Raw genomic sequence first — 17008 nt, forward strand, 5'->3', positions numbered from 1 at the left:
CTTTTCAGGTTCTGGGGAACTAGACTTCCTCAATTCCAGTACCAGTCCACCATTTACTTGACTCTTCTCTGGCCCTGAATTCCCTCCTGTAAAGTGGTTATTATGTACGAAGTAGCTGTCAGGATTCAGTGGACATAAAGGGAAGATATTTGTGATGTTATCTGGCTACTACATGCCATTCACCATAACCAAACATTTATCCAACCGAGCACTCCTATAGAGGACTAAGAAAATCTAAGTCTCTGAGATTACTAGGAGACAATAAAGCTCATTATCTACAGGTATAGGACTCAAAACAAAGACGGATGTAGAACCTTAAGCAGTTTTCTTCTCTATTAAACGATTTTCCTTTTAACATACTGCCATATCCACAGCTCGTCATTGAAAGAAAAAACATGTGAAACCCCTTAAAACATTCTTGTGCATGGACTTAAACTTTATATGATAATCTGTCAAAATTATATTACCTTTAAAATAAGCATAAAACATTTTTACAATTTGCTTCCCCAATTAATTCTTCTCTTGGCCTGATTGATACCAATTTCTTTAAAGTGATTAAAGGGAAAGAGCATGGGAGAGGATCACACACAGGGAACTTAACCGTCATTGTTTTGGACAGTATGCAACTTCTCTGCCCTTGTTTCGACTAGCTCAGAAATGGCAAGGATAAGATTTAAATTAAAACACAAAACAAAACAAAAAAAACCTTTAAAAATCCACCACCAAACTCCAGGATTCTCTACACGGCATTTTAAACGTGAACACAGATGGGGAGGAAAAAGTAATAGCATACATCCTTCAGACAGACAAAAGCAGTTTTATAATCTTTTATTATCAATAACAACAGCTGCTTTAATGTGTCTTTGTCAGGCAGCTGTTAAAGGGTGGGTGGGAGGACACCCTTGACCCTAACAAGGAAAACGCAAGCCTTTATGTACAAGCAAATTTAGAGCTCTTTTAAATGTCCAAAGCTATTAATTAGTTTAATTGAGGCATTAAACTAATTCTGAATTAACATATTTGAATAACCAAGAACTAAAATGTTCAAATCTTTTCTAGTACAAAAAAATTAAATTTGCTTTAGTTATAAAAGAGCTCTCTCAATATACACAAACTATACACTTCAGACAGTCACAAAAATGTGAGCGGAAGGCTTATCAAAAGACATTTAATACAATTAGTTTTCAACAACCCCTTGGTGGTCCACATCTACAAAGATATCCAGCCCAACCCAAACCCCCCTCCAAACCCCACCCCCCACAGAAAAGCACATACTTACCAGAATTTTTAGCAAGTATGGTTTGGGAATTTGTTTTTTTAAAAAAGGCCCCCAGGGCAAGTTATTTACAGTTTAATTGCCACTGTCAACTGATCTGGACCTTGACCGGGATCGGGACCTGGACCTCTGACGATCCACAGATGCTGGAGACTTAGATCTACTTGAAGAACCACGTTTCTGGCTCTTCTCAGGCACAGGAGACCTACTAACAGAACGGGATTTGCTCCGGCTCCGGCTCCTGCTCCTGGACCTGCTGTAAGACTTGCGACTCCGGGAACGAGACCGGCTACGAGACCTAGAGGAACTCCTGGTCCTGGAACGAGACCTGCTTCGTGACCTACTAGAAAGGAAAACAAAAAACAAAAAAATACAACATAAGTGGCAGGCCCTACAAACCCACCAACTAAAACTTTGTCTTAAATGTTAAGAGAGATACCTGTGCCTTTTGCTGCCTTCGATTAATTTGATTTTTCTCCCATTTATTTCCTTTCCGGAAAGTTTTTCAATAGCATTCTTTAAATCACCATAAGAGGCAAACTCAACCACCCTACAATGAAAAAAAGCCATTTGTAAAGTTATATACATCTGGTAGTCTGGTCTCAAACTACGTATAGCAATCCAGAGTATCTAGATTACCTTTCCTAGATACTTTTGCTACTGCTATATTAAGAATCTTAGAGCTTGGGGCGCCTGGGTGGCTCAGTTGGTTAAGAATCTTAGAGCTTGAGAACAGCATTACAAGGTTTCTCGACCTCCAAACCATTGACATTTTAAGCTACACAGTTCTTTGTAGTGGAGGGCTTTTCCTATGCTTGGTGGCCATGTTTAGCAGTATCCCTGGCCTCTACCCACCCACAAGATGCTGGGAGCACCCTCGACCCATCACAACCACCAAAAGTGTGGTCCAATGCCCCCCTACAGAGCAAATTCATCCTCAATGGAGAACCACTGCACTCCAACATATCCAAATTCTAAGTTTTCAGGAAACATTCACAGTAAAACTTTCAGTAGGTTTTAAAAGGCTGTTATGACCTTCAATACACACTCACCCTTCATTTAATTTAGGTCGATGTGCATCCGCAAAGGTTACTTCCCCAGCTTGTCTCATGAAATCTTTGAGATCCTTAACACAAGACAATTGTGTCAAGCAAAGAAAAGGCAACTTGACACACAAACAACCACATGGTATAAAAAACAAGACTACTGGAAGAGAAGATGTTAGATAAAGTACAAACATGGCATTTACCACACTTGTATTCTATCAGAATTCAAAAATTATCTATGCCAGGGCACGAAATAAGCAAAAAGCATTATTGCTTTTAAGCAAAATGCTAGAGGATATTCACATTTTAACATTAAAGTAGTATTAGTTTATACTGAGCTCAATACAAAAGGAAAAAAACAAAACAAAACAAAAAAAACAAAAAGAAACAGTACATATTTTTAAAGTAAAGACTAAAGTAGGAATTTTATATTAAAAAAAAAAAAAAACAGAACATTTACAAGACACCAGTTATTTTGTGCCCCATATGTCATTAAAAAAGTTTACTTTACCTTTATTATTATTTCCCTAGGCTAGTCAAGCAGCAAACCATTAATCGGTCGGAGAAACCTTCATGACATATGCCCGACTGGCTCTTCGCCACCCACTTGAAGGACACTACCCAATCGATGGAAGCCTTTAATCGCACAGCCCTCCCTATTAGCAGACTACTGGCGGATGCAGACATGTTCTACTCTTGTGCAGTTACCAAGGACCACTTTACTGCGATCAGGATTCCAACGACCACCTAATTTCGTATCTTTCAACTCTTTTCGACCAGGACCTCTTATTCGGAAGCGTTACAGGAAGACAGCTCTCAACTTAGGGATCAGATCACGTTATCAACGCTCTGGGATCGCTGCAACCTGGCACTTCAAGTAAGTGCACCGATTACGTCTAGACCGGCAAACACAGATCTAGAGGTGGCCAATTGATCACTGTAGGAGCTGACTGGCAAAGTCAACCAGGCCCAACCAAGAGTGACCAAGACAACGATTAGGATAACCCACAGGCACTCCTCGTCATAAGGCCAACGACACAGATAGGCTGGCAAATAAAGGGTTTAATATTTGGTTAAAATTGATTTTAAAAAACAAGAAAAAATATCCTCAAAACATTAAACATTTGATCACTAATATTAAAATTTCAAACATCCCCCAATTACGTTTAATTAAAATTTTAAAATTACAATTAACTCCATTAATTTAATTAAAGATAAAATTACTTTTAATAAAACATAATAAAACATTAACTAACCCATTAATTTTTAAAAAGCCACATTAAAATAGCTCAAAACTGTATTTCAACAAACCTGCCAGCTGACTCTTGAAGATAAATTCTCAACTATAAGCCGATTTTCTGTTCTTACAGGTGGAGCATTTCTGAGGAAGAAAATGAGTACTCACAATGGAAGAAATGCAGCAGTGTGTACCTACTGTGTTCGACTGTGGGCAAATTCAAACAATCAGAACAAATCATTCAAATGACTCCCATCGAGTTTCTGAATTATTTTATAATAAGACTTATTACACACACTCATCAGGAACAATGGACTAACATAGAAATAATAGAAATGATTATATGCTAAGTACCAAAATCACTTATTGCTAATGGTTCTTAAGCATTAAAAACTCCTCCTGCAGTAATGATTGTTCAAAGCAACCATTCACGATCCATCACATACCGTCTATCATTTCGAGGTCTGCGACTACTAAAACGGTCAGAATAGCGTCCTCTACCTCGTCCACCTCGAGACCGAGCCCTAGCATGTTCAATAGTAACCCTACAGGAAGGGGAAAAAAAGGCTTTGTAATCCACACAAGCTACCCAATATTTACTTTGAAATATCCCAGCTGACCTAGTCTATCTTACGGTGCTAACTAGTTACAAAACTAACGTTCTCACCTTTCACTGCACAGTTCTTTTCCATCGAGTTCATATACAGCATCATCTGCATCCCTGGGATCCTCAAATTCCTAAAATGTAAACATGGAAAGAAAAAAAAAAAAAAAGCCAGTGCTTAACCTGTGTTTAAAGTGTATTCTACGCCATATTAAAAATCACTAAAACCGTGTGACAGCATGAGTATCTTAATGACAGTGCCATACACATAAGCTCAATGGAAAAGTGAGAAGTGGTTTCCCTCCAACTAACCGTGAGGTTCTTTTATCCCTTAAAAATACCCTCAACTCAGTAAAATCAAAACCACTGCTTATCAAAATCTTTACCGACTTAACAGTAGCTCTAAACAACCAGTTGTAAGTACTTACCACAAAACCAAAACCTCTTTTCAGATCAATATCTCTTATTCGTCCATACCCCTTGAAGAATCTTTCCACGTCTTTTTCCCTGGCCGCTGGATTTAGCCTCCCGATGAATACTCGACAACCACTCATGGTGTCCGGCTAGTATTTCCTGTCACAAAATAATTCAATTAAGACAATACCAGTGAATGTCAGAAGAATGCCTGGTCAAGGGATCAAAAACATAAACGGCATAAAATAAAATGTTTACCCGGTGATGTTATAAACAAGATTGCCAAGAGTTGCCTCTTATTAGGCCAGGTCCCTTGCAGACAAAATTAAAACTCGGCTCCCAACACGATCCTTCCCTGGGCCCAGACCGCAGCAACCGCAACGCCCACTGCCGCCTCTGGAACTGCGCAGCCGCACTCTCTCCCCGGCTCTTCTGGCCCCCTCCCATCTGCCGCAGTTAGGAAAGGCCGAGAAGTGCGGGCGGAGCCGACCCCGCCCTCCGCAAGGCCAGCCCAATGGCGACGAGCCGCGCGCACGTCGCCGCCTCCCAGGAGCGTCACAGCGGGTGGAAGCCGGAATCTCGCGACGCCACCGCCGCGCCTGCCCAGACGGCGGCGGGCGGACGCTGGCAGCCACAAAATGGCGGCGGCGGAGACAGCAGTGGGGTGAGCCGCGCGTGCCAAACGCCCTTCTCCCTCCCCCTCCCCGGGACTCCACAGTTCTGGAGTCACTGTACCCGCCCGCAGAAAGCCCTAACCACACCCCGAGCAAAGGTCTCGGCCCAATACTCGGGGGGGTCCGGGTAGTGAAGAGGTAAGGAGGCAGGGAGGGGCACACGAGCCCGTGTAAAAACGACCATAACCACGACCGCCCTTCCACCATCAGTTCCCCTCAAACAATACCCAAAGGGAGACGTGCCCCAGCGCCCACCTCGAATATACTGCGCTCATTGGACGCCGTCCTCCGCAAAGAGAGCAGCCCTGGCCACTCACGATCTGAGTGGCCATGAAGAAGCCTCGATCCGAGAAGCCTTTCCCTCAAAGTGAGCCACTCACCTACCGGACAGGATCTTTGGCAGCGGAGACCAGAGAGGTCCGTAGTCTGCGACGGAGCCGTCTACCTCCCCGCAGACCAGGACTAAACTCGTCTACGCCTCTCCACAACTGACGCACTTAGCTGCTCCTGCGTTTCACAAAATGGAGGGCGCGCCCTTGCGTCACTTCCGGTACCGCCCCTGGGACCTCCCTGCTGCATCCAGGGACGGAAATTTCCGCGGAGCCGGAAGTTTACGCGGGGCTGGGACCTCTTTACCGTAACCGCCCAAGCGACCTGCACCCGCGATGGGCGGAGCCGAGGGGCGGGGATTGGCGTGGTTGTGGCCGTCAGGGGCCCGACGCTGGAAGGGCCGCGGTTAAGAGTATGTGCTCCAACTAGGCCGCGAAGTGCTGTTCGTCATTGTTTCTCCCGTGAAGATACGCTAGAGCAAATGACGCTTCTTTTTTATCTGGAGTATTTTTTTAGATACCCCGAAAAGTACTGGGTAAAAGAAACTCAGGCTTAGCAAAAATATTTGGCCATCTATGACCCCTTGCTTCTTGCTGTTTATGGTTTTGGAGGACGCTCCTTAATGCACAAGTGAATATTTTAACCATACTGTCATACCGTGGACGTGTGGTTTATACTAAGAAGGATAAGGAACTGCAGTATTTTTTACGTGGAAGGTTCTTGCATGATGAAATATTCAAATTGGGACTGCAGCTAGCAGGCCATCGTGAATTGAAGCCAGAATGCAGATTTCTGCACTAGGGCTGATCTGGTTGGAAGAGGTTTCAAGCTACTTTTAAAGGCCAAATAGTATTTGGTTAACCCTCCCTGTTCAAGTTTCTGTAATGTAACACATAAAAGTAGAGCATTCATCAAAAACAAAGTCTATGTTTCAAAATGAGAGTGAAACAGCCTTCCACATCCTTAGCTCCACATTTTCCCAGCAAGGGTGTCAGGCTTAGCAATCCAGGCATAAAGAGAATGATTGTGAAAATGTTACTTTTCTTTAATGCTTTTAGGTGGAACCCAAGGCACCCCATTTTTCAGAGGTGCCCAGCATCAAGGGTTGCTGTTTGCAACTAGAGTTACACAGAGATAAGGTAGTTCAAGAAGCAGCAGAGCTACAGACCCTTACTCTGACCTTCCAGCCCTTAGAAACTCTAGGTTAGAATTTGGATAATTTGTATGGAATGAGCTCGTCCATTCATACATTTATTTTTTAATTTTTTTAAAAAGATTTTATTTGAGAGACAGCATGGAGGAGGGAGAAGCAGACACTACCACCACCACCTCACCCTCGCTGAGCAGGGAGCCCGTCACGGGGCTCCATCCCAGGACTCTGGGATCATGACCTGAGCCAAAGGCAGATGCTCAGTGGACTGAGCCACCCAGGCGCCCCTATATATTTGTTTAAGAAGAGCCTCAGTAGGTATATAGCAAAATTGTGAATTTAGTCATCTATGGTGTGGGGGATGAAGGTGGATTTAAAAGAAAATAAGCGTTTGTTAAAGGAAAACACCTTTAGCCACTAGCCTAATAAACACCGGCATCTCATAATGTACAAACTGTCCCAAACCAGTACTTAATTTAGCTACATTTGTTTGCTTTCTGCATAATTTTTAAAAAAATGGTCTTCCAATTATTTTCCACACTTTCTATTGACTATGATAGAAGCAATCACTTGTGATTTCACTCACTAAATGTTATTTTTGCTGCAATAACAAAGTAATCTAAAGAAGGTTTTCTGGGAGTGAAAGACAAGACTGATGGTGCTGTGTACATCATGAAAAAAGTTGCAGTCTTCAGCACACAGCATTGTGATTTTCTTCAGGAGTAATTTTTTTTTATAAAGCCTATTAATCTTAAAAATAAAACCATTATTTCACCAGCAAAATGAGTTTATTCAGGAATAGTAGAGAATTGTAACTCAAGATATATAAGCTGCAGAAAAACCATAGGCAAGTCCAACAAGAAGAACATGTTATGAAGAAGGAGGAAGTTGGAGGGATTGTTTTGAAGGAAAGTCCAAAGGTCTTTGGAGAAAAGTGTGTTTTCTCATTGGTTGAGCACAGGGGATACAGGGGTAGTCATTTTCTTTTTTTTTTTTCTTTAAAGATTTATTTATTTATTTATTTAAGAGAGAGAGAGTATGGGGGCGGGGAGCAGAGGCAGTGGGGGAGAATCCCAAGCAGACTCCCTGCTCAGGCTCCTTGCTCAGTGGGGAGCCTGCTTCTCCCTCTGCCTGCCGCTCCCCCTGCTTGTGCTGTCTCTCTCTCTCTGACAAATAAATAAAATCTTAAAAAAAAAAAACAAAACACCCAATGGCTTTTTCCTTAAAATAAAATAAAATAAACAATAAAATGAAATTAAAAAGTTAACACAGTTTATTGGCCATCTCTGTTGAGGTCTTTCAGCATAACCGTGGGAGGTTTCATTCGTCACGTTCCTGATTTCACTGAACACAGGGATCAGCAAATTATGGCTTGTGGGCCTAATCCAGCCTGCCACTTGTTTTTGTATGGCCTGAGGATGGTTTTACATTTTTAATGGTTGGGGTTGGGGGAAGGTGATCAAAAGAAGATTTCGTGACACATGAAAATTAGATGAAATTCAAAGGTCAGTATCCATCCATAAATTTTTTTTTTGAACACAGCCACTCCTGTTCTTTTACTTACTGCCTGTATCTGTTGTCCTGCCACAGAAGCAGGGCTGCATAGTTGCGATAGAGACCGTATGGACCACAATACCTAAAATATTGACTATCTGGCTCTTTACAGAAAACATTTGCCAACCCCTGAGCTAACTGATTCCTAAATTTTAAACTGTTTTGTGAAAGCTCCACCCAACTCCCTTTGGCACTTAAAACTGTAAACAAGGATAGAGGGTTTGAGCTTTATTTTTAAAGAGTTCATCGTGTCCCAATTATAAAAATATCTATATGCTTTGTCACAAAAATGTACAACAGGGAAAATAACTGAAAGAAGAGAACACTCGTGATCCCAGCTCACCAAATGAACCTCGGGTCATGGTTCGCTGTTTTTCCTTCTTCTGTTTTCTTTCCTGAGTGTTTAATACATGTTTTATTTTCCAGTTCAAAAATAATACATCACCATTTTCAAAAAACATAGGTTTTTTAAAAAAGATGTTTAAAGTATATTCTTATTCCCAACCCTGAAGGATACCTATTTGGCTTTTTAAATAATTTCTCTGTAGTGTGCTTCTAAAAAGAACAATTGCATTTTGAAAATATGAATCATCCTCATATATAGAATTTGGTTTCATGAGAGGTTTTTATTCATAAAACATAATCATGGGCATTTTCCATGTCTCTTTAATATATTTATGATCAAAAGTGTATATTCAAATTTGTGTTTGCTTTTCCGCTTAACATGATGCAAGCACATGACCAGGGAAAGTACCCAATCAGTAACTCTGTTTTTCTGAAAATGCCCTAAATACCACCAGATGCTTAAAAATTCCTATCCAAATCTTCCAACACAAAGAAAAAGTGCTACTTCCTTGCTTCTAGCTAATAATTCTAAAGATTTTTTGAAAGGGTATCCTTAATTTCTCTTGGAAATTTATGGTTTTTTAAAATGTTCCATTTTTTGACAGATTTACCCCTACAGCCCTATTTGACTTCTTTCTATTGCTACATTGTGATTTTTTTTATCGTTGTTTAACTTAGTGCATAATAATTAAAAGACCTGTGAACCCACTACTTTAATTTTAGTGCCTACATCAGTGTTTCTCAACACCAGCCATAAACTAAAATCATCTGGGATGTGTTTGTAATGTTCTGCTGCTTGGGTCCCTACTGGCTGAAATTCTGATTTAATTGTCTGGGCTGGAACCCTAGTTTGTTAGTAAGGGCTGCAGGTCATTCTAATACTCAACCAGGAGTCTGAGAGGAATGCTGACCTAGATCTAGGAACTTACTTTTTTGTTCCCCATAAAATCCATCTATCATCTAGCTCCATCTTCCCTCCTCCAAATACCCATATCTCACTCAGGTTATGGCTGGAGCCCTAATTGGGACAGTCTTGGGGAAGCAGATGAACCTAAGTTCAGAGCACCTAAACACATCCCCCTTACCATACTTCTTAATATTGACAGCTCCTGTTTCCTGAGCCACTATTGTGTGCCCGGCATTGTCTAAGGACACTATACACATCAACTCAGTCAATCCTTACACAACCCTTCCATGTAGGTGTATAGCATTTTTTAAATGAAGAAGCTGAGGCTTACAGAATTTAACCATCTATCCTGCCCAGAACATTCCACTTCCTGATTTTCCTGTCAAGGCCCTTTTCACAAAAGCGTGACCTTCATGGGATGCCTTTCTGTACATTAGGAAGTGGCTCCAGAAATCCCAGAAGCACTTCTCCTGACTTTGAAGAGTCCTGGCCACCAAGGCTAGAGAAGGTTGGAGTGAGGTAGAAATCGGAAATGGCAGAGCTTCTCTGCACAGGGATTGAGCTGAAGGAGAAATAGGGCAGTATCTTTAGAAACGAAGAGAAGGGAAGATTAGCATAAGGGCTCCTGAGAATATTTTCTTAGGGATACAAAGTAATTCCCACTAACTCAGAATTTCTTGTATTATTGACAAAACTTAGAAATTCTTCATATGTCCATAGCATAGTGCTTATTGATGCCAGTTGTGCTATGAATTAACACCCAGTTTAAATTCTAGTTCTGTCCCACTTTTACCTCTGCTCTCAATTATCCTCTAACTCAATGGTTTGGGTTTTTTGGTTTTTTTTTTTAGATTTTATTTATTCATTTGGGGGAGAGAGAGAGAGAGAGCATGAGGTGGGGGGCAGGGAGAGGAAGAAGCAGACTCCCCACTGAGCAGGGAGCCTGATGCAGGGCTCCATCCCAGGACCCTGGGATCATGACCTGAACTGAAGGCCAGTGCTTAACTGACTGAGCCACCGAGGCACTCCTAACTCAATGGTTCTTTAAAAAGAATCATTTGGGCACTTTTCCAAGAGTAGATCCCCAGTGCCATTTACCCAGAGAAAAGCCTGATTCAGAAATGTGATGCTCAGGAATCTGAATATCTAACGGGCACCCTCATCAAGTGGTTCTGAACTATAATTTGCATCCACTAATCAGAACTGTGTTGTTGGTTTGCTGCTCCCTTTCTCATGATCTCAGCAGCCATTCCTTGCTCTCTCTCCTCTTGTTAAGCAACAATGTCTCCTTCATTGTTAGCAGGTGTATTAGTTATCTGTGTGACAAAGTACCCCTAAAGTTAACAACTTGAAACAACAGCATTTATTATCTCATAGTTTCCGTGATTTGGGAATTCAGGAATGGCTTGCCTGGGTGGTTCAGCTTAGAGTCTCTCATGAAACTGCAGTCAAGCTGTCAGCTGGAGCTGCAGTCTCATCTGAGGCCTCAACTGGGGGGATCTACTTCCAAGTTCACTCCCACAACTCTTGACACACCTTAGGCCCTTGCTGGCTGTTGACTGGAGACTTTGGTTCTTTCCTGTGTGGGTCTCTCCATAGGCTGCCTGAATGTCCTCATGACATGGCAGCTGACTATCCCAAGAGGGAGTGATCTGAGAGAGTGCACCAAAGAAGAAGTTACAGTCTTTTTATAAACTGATCTTGGAAATGACATACCATAGTGTATTAGTTTGCTAGGGCTGCCATCACAAAATACCAAAAACTGGGTGGGTTACAACAATAGAAATGTATTGTGTCACAGTTCCGGAGGCTAGAAGTTCCAAATCAAGGTATCAGCAGAGCTGTGCTTCCTCCAACAGCTCTAGGGGAGGATCCTTTTTGCCTCTTCCTAGTGTCTGGTGTTTGTCAGCCATCCTTGGTGTTTTTGGCTTGCAGATGCACCACTCCATTCACATGGCTGTCTCCTCCTGTGTGTCTTCATCATTGTCCCTCTGCACGTTTCTGCCTGAGTTTCCCCTTTTTGATAAGGACACCAATCGTATTGGATTACAGCCTGCCCTAACGATCTCATTTTACCTTAATTACGTCTATAAAGACCCTATTTCCAACTAAGGTCACATCCTGAGGCACTGGGGGTTAGAACTTCAACACACCTTTCTGCAGAAGACACAATTCAACCCAGAGCACAGAGCTTCTGTCGTATGCTATCGGTCACAGAGGCCAACCGGGGTACGGTGTGGACAGTGTGGGAGGGAGCTACACAGGCCATGAGAACCAGGAGGAGGGGATGACAGGGGTCACTGAAGGCTAACTACCACAGTGCTTCCTACGTCATACAGAAAATAGACATTATCTTCTATTGTCTGGGAATAAAGAAAAAAGAATCGAAGTTATCAGGCTGCCACCGCTTCCATCTCTCACCCCTCCATCTTCAGATTACCTATATCTTCACTCATCTTCTTCTCATCTGTCCCAGAGAAACAAGGGGTGCAATTTCTGTTCAAGCCTTTGGTTCTTTGTGCACCAGATTCCAGACCTTGCTCCATTGATTATTTTTCTCTCTCTCCTTTTTTTCTAAAGTTCCATCCTCTCCACTACCTCTTTGATCCTTAACTGTCCAAGCTGCTTTGCTTCCCCCTTTAAAACTTTTTTTAAAAGATTTTATTTATTTATATGAGAGAGAGAGAGAAAGCAGGGGGGAGGGGCAGATGGAAAGAGAGAAGCAGACTCCCCGCCAAGCAGGGAGCCTGATGCGGAACTCCATCCAAGGACCTTAGGATCATGACCTGAGTCAAAGGCAGATGCTTAACCAACTGAACCACCCAGGCGCCCTAAAACTTTTTTTAAAGAAATTCTTCTCTTAGCCTCTGTCACTTGTCAAACTGCCCCATCTTGCCTTTCCTAAGCCAACATAGTTCTTTTTTTTAAATTCAGACACACAGTACACCATTAGTTTCAGATGTAGTGTTCAACAATTCATCAGTTGCGTGTAACACCCAGTGCTCATCACATCATGTGCCCTCCTTAATGCCTATCCCCCAGTTTCCCCATCCCCTCACCCATCTCCCCTTCAGCAACTCTCAGTTTGTTTCCCGTAGTTAAGAGTCTCTCATGGTTTGTCTCCCTCTCTGATTTCTTCCATCCAGTTTTCCCTCCCTTCCCTTACGGTCTTCTGCACTATTTCTTATATTCCACATATGAGTGAAACCATATGATAATTGCCTTTCTCCAATTGACTTATTTCACTTAGCATAATCCCCTCCAGTTCCATCCACGTCGATGTGAACAGTAAGTATTCATCCTTTCTGATGGCTGAGTAATATGGTATATATCAACCACATCTTCTTTATCCATTCATCTGTCGAAGGACATCACAGCTCCTTCCACAGTTTTAAGCCAACATATTTCTTAACAGAGCAGGTAGTCTTTACACACTGAGATGCCACTTTCTCAAGCTCTTGTTCATCTGCAGCAGACTTCCTCCTCTCCGCCCCCACCTCTCCATTGAAACTGCTCTCACTGTTCATCATCCACCTGATTGCAAAATCCAGTGGCCTCCAAGCAGTTCTCATCCTCCTCAATAAAAGCTGCATTCATCTTCCCCTCACTATGTGCCAGGCATAGCGTTCAGGGCTTTGGATTTAGTAGCCAAGTCAGCCCTCATACAACTCTCTAAAATCAATTCATACCCTCCCTAAAAAAAAAAAATGTTGACACCAAAACTCAAAGTCACACAGCTGGAAGCAGTGAAGCTCAGCATGTCTCTTCCACCTCAGTGGTTCCAAAGGATTTTCATTCCAAAGTTTATCCAAAAGGGAAATCCAAAACCTTATAGCATTTATTAAATCAGGAGACAACATTTCACATCACAGGTAAATAACTTTAGCTGCATCCTTGTCTCTGTGTTAGAAATGTGTGAGCTAGAATGTGTAAATGGTTTCAGCATAAGCATTAGGACAAGGACAGAAGCATCCAGTTGGTATCATAAAGAACAGTGGGTTGAACATACAGGAGAAGCAGCTGAGCCCATCAGCTAAGGCTGAAGGACCTGGAGTCGTGTGTGCTGGAATTTCAGCCCCAACATCCATCCAGCTCCAGAGGCTGAAGTAGGGCCTGGCACATCACAGGCACTCGGACGATCTTCATTAGGGAGTGATGCTATGATCTTCAGCGTGTCACAGATCTTTCTAAGCCTCACTTCCCCATGTCAGAAATCAGTCAATAGTAGTACTTACTTCATAGGGTTGTTATAAGGGGTAAGTGAGGCAGTGCTTGGAATGTATTTGACCCAGTGCCTGGTCCGCTCAGCAGCACATTGCAGCTGTACTGAGACAGGCTGCCTTGGCTCTCCATTCAGAAAAGACAGAAATCGGGCACCTGGGTGGCTCAGATGGTTAAGTGTCTGCCTTTGGCTCAGGTCATGATCCCAGAGTCATGGGATTGAGTCCTGCATCAGGCTCCTTTCTTAGCGGGGAGCCTGCTTCTCCCTCTCCTGCTCCCCCTGCTTGTGCTCTCTCTCTCTCTCTCTCTCTCTGTGTGTTAAATAAATAAATAAAATCTTTTTTTAAAAAAAAGAAAAGACAGAAATCGTAGTGGAGGTTAGGCTGCTGTAACAGGGAGAACCCATGTTCTTTTTCCATGAAGAACATGAAAGCTTCTTTCTCATGACCCCAAGTCCTCTGTAGGTAAAAGATAACAGATTGCAGCATTCCAAAGACCAAACTATTCAAGGGGTTTATGAAAGAGAACTGGACAAGAGCCTACCAGTGCTTGTTGACTTCTATACCTACTCCATCCTCCAAGCTGTCAGGAACTGGGAACAAACAATTACTGAGCTCTTTCCATCTTTCCAATTACTGAGCTCTTTAACATCGAGGGGGAAGCCTCAAAGGTATTAACTCCTTATACCAACTTATAACAGAGTCATTGTGGTGGGACACACATGTGAGATCCCCCGAAGAGAGCCCCCCACCGCAAGATCAGCTCCAATACTGTTAACTAACTTGAATTTAAATAAAATCTTGAAAGAAAAAAAAAGATCATCTCCAATACTGGAAATTATTCCTTCTCTAATACAATAATTAGGGTCAAGACACACAGGACCAATTCAGTGCAGAACACTTGACATCTGTCTGATAAATCAGAGTACCCACTAGTGGCCAAGTTTAGCTCAGAAGAAAACTGGATGCTTTGGATAAAGAGCGGTGGAAGGGAATGAGAAGTTCTGCTGTGTGTTTATTCCTATAAACAGTGTCCCATTTTAAGAGCTTGGATATCGAGTACTTAATTCAAATGGTCATGGCTTGGGTTAAGGAGAAGTGGAATAAGTTATCCTGAGGGTGCAATTATGTTGTCCTATTGAGCTCTGTAGAGGTCTGGCTGAATGCACAGTAAGACACTGTGAGGAATTCAGAGCTGAAGAAATGGGGAGCCTGATGGAAAACCAGAAGCCCAGGATCTCCAGGGTTATCACAGAACGAGTGTAGCTTGTGGATCTAGGCCTGGGACTTCCAGGCTAATTTGATTAGGCTGACTCTAGTTCTCGCTTATGTTTTCTACCACCCTAATTCATGATTAAGGCTCATATGCTCCCAGCCAGGGACCCTCTTCAGAACAGTAGGGCATATGGTATAAATAGTTGAGTGTTGCTCAAAACAGAAGCATGGAAAAAAGAGGCTGGATGTGGAGATAGAGAGGACTATGGTAAGCCTCAACCACTATGTTAATGAGCTCAGACTTTATCCAGTGAACACTGAGTAGATGTTGTAAGATCTTATGCCAGGAGATAACATGATCAGATTTATGTTTTAGAGGGGGAAGTTTGTAAGAGGCCAAAATCAGTTGGGACTCTCTATGGCAAGGAACAGAATTTCTAGTATAACCATCTTAAGAAAATGAGTTTACTTATTGGTTAATATAACTGAAAAATTTACAGACAGGCCCAGCTGTAAGCTTGGCTTGATCTAGAGCTCAAGGAGCATCTCCAGCATCCATATTTGGCTCTACTTCCCCAGAGAGTCAGCTTCATTCCCAGGCTGGCTCAGCTTGTGTTAGCAAGATGTTAGCAGCCCTAGCCTCAGAACTTCATGTCACCAAATCCAGAGGAAGAGAGAACATCACTTCCAGGAGCTTCCATTGAAGCTTCTTCGATCCTTCCCAGAAGCTCTAGCGAACATTTTCTAATGTCTCATTGGCTTTCAACTGGGTTATCTGCTCATTCAAGAACTATCGCTATGGCCAGAAAAACTGTGTCTTAGTCTATTCAGACTGCTATAACAGAATACCATAGACTGGGGCGCTTAAACAATAAACATTTGCTTCTCACAGTTCTGGAACCTGGAAGTCCAGGACCAAGGTGCCAGTATGGTCAGATTCTTGAAAGGGCCCTCTTCCTGGTTGTGCCCTCATATGGCCTTCCTTGGGGCAAACATGAAAAGAGAGAAATCACGTTTCTTCTCCTCTTTCTATAAAGATGTTAATCTCATCATGAGGGCCCCATCCTCATGACCTAATCTAACCCTAATTACCTTCCAAAGGTACCACCTCCAAATACCATCACATTGGAAATTAGGGTTTCAACATATGAATCTTAGAGGGACACAAACATTCAATCCATAGCAAAATATATTGATATGGGCCTTAGCTAATCAAGACCCATTCTGCAAATGGGGACACATACCAGAAATGGAGAAGGGGCAGCCCCATTTATACCGTAACTTAATAGTGGGGTACGGGTGGTTTCCCAAAGGACAATCAAGGGATGTTTTTATCAAAGAAAGGGATAAATTGATGTTGTGGTAGCCAACTCCCAAGATGACCCCCAAGGATCCTCACATTTTGGTTTTCACACTCTCCTACATGCACACGAGGTTTGGTCTATGCAACCAGTAGAATACAGCAGAAGTGAAAACATTGGAAATTAGGTTTAAAAAGACTGTGGATTCCATATTGAGTAATCTCTCTCTCCCTCTCTCTCTCTTTCTCTCTTTCTGTCACACACACAAACACACCATTACCTCAGAGAGAAGCCAGCTGCAGTGCGGTGACACTCAGGTAACCTAAGGAGAGGCTGACTGAAGCCTCCAGCCAACAGCCGGCAAGGAAGGGAGACCAGCCAACAACCACGTGAGTAGGCTTGAAGCAGATTCTCCAGCCCCATTGAGTCTTGAGATAACCACAGCCCTCGCCAACAGCAGGATGCAGCCCCCTAAGAGATGCTGAGCCAGAACCACCCAGCTAAGCCACTCCCAGATTCCTAACCCTCAGAAACCGTGGGACACAATACATACTTGTTTCCAACTGTTAAGTTGTGGGGTAATTTGTCACATAGCAATAGGTCATGAAGAGAGATGGCAAAGCAACGACAGTTGTGCCTTAATTCAGTCAATCATGGGATTGATAGGGCAATGGTAAAGGCAGGGGACAAATTAGAGAAATGCTGAGAAGGTAAGTTATAACACGTTGGTGATAG

The 17008-nt window shown here is 42.6% G+C and overlaps 1 protein-coding gene across 4 annotated transcripts; it reads right to left on the reverse strand.

Annotated features, from left to right (window-relative positions):
- Window positions 1-813: 813 nt before the first annotated feature.
- On the reverse strand, window positions 814-5788 carry SRSF5 (serine and arginine rich splicing factor 5). 4 transcript variants are annotated; one of them, XM_031030707.2, is made up of 8 exons: window positions 5632-5788; window positions 4592-4736; window positions 4227-4297; window positions 4006-4104; window positions 3634-3703; window positions 2329-2402; window positions 1716-1826; window positions 814-1619 (listed from the first exon to the last, which is right to left on the reverse strand). In XM_031030707.2, exons 2-8 carry the CDS (start codon window positions 4715-4717, stop codon window positions 1352-1354), a joined length of 819 nt encoding a protein of 272 aa, XP_030886567.1. In that variant the 5' UTR covers window positions 4718-4736; window positions 5632-5788; the 3' UTR covers window positions 814-1351. The 4 variants fall into 4 exon arrangements, with proteins under 4 accessions (XP_030886567.1, XP_006735867.1, XP_006735866.1 ...); XM_006735804.3 differs by having other exon boundaries at window positions 5636-5786; XM_006735803.3 differs by having other exon boundaries at window positions 5507-5783.
- Between the last annotated feature and the right edge of the window lie 11220 nt (window positions 5789-17008).

Source organism: Leptonychotes weddellii, chromosome 9 (genome assembly GCF_054177405.1).
Source record: "Leptonychotes weddellii isolate Sample4059 chromosome 9, ASM5417740v2, whole genome shotgun sequence".
Lineage (NCBI taxonomy): Eukaryota > Metazoa > Chordata > Mammalia > Carnivora > Phocidae > Leptonychotes > Leptonychotes weddellii.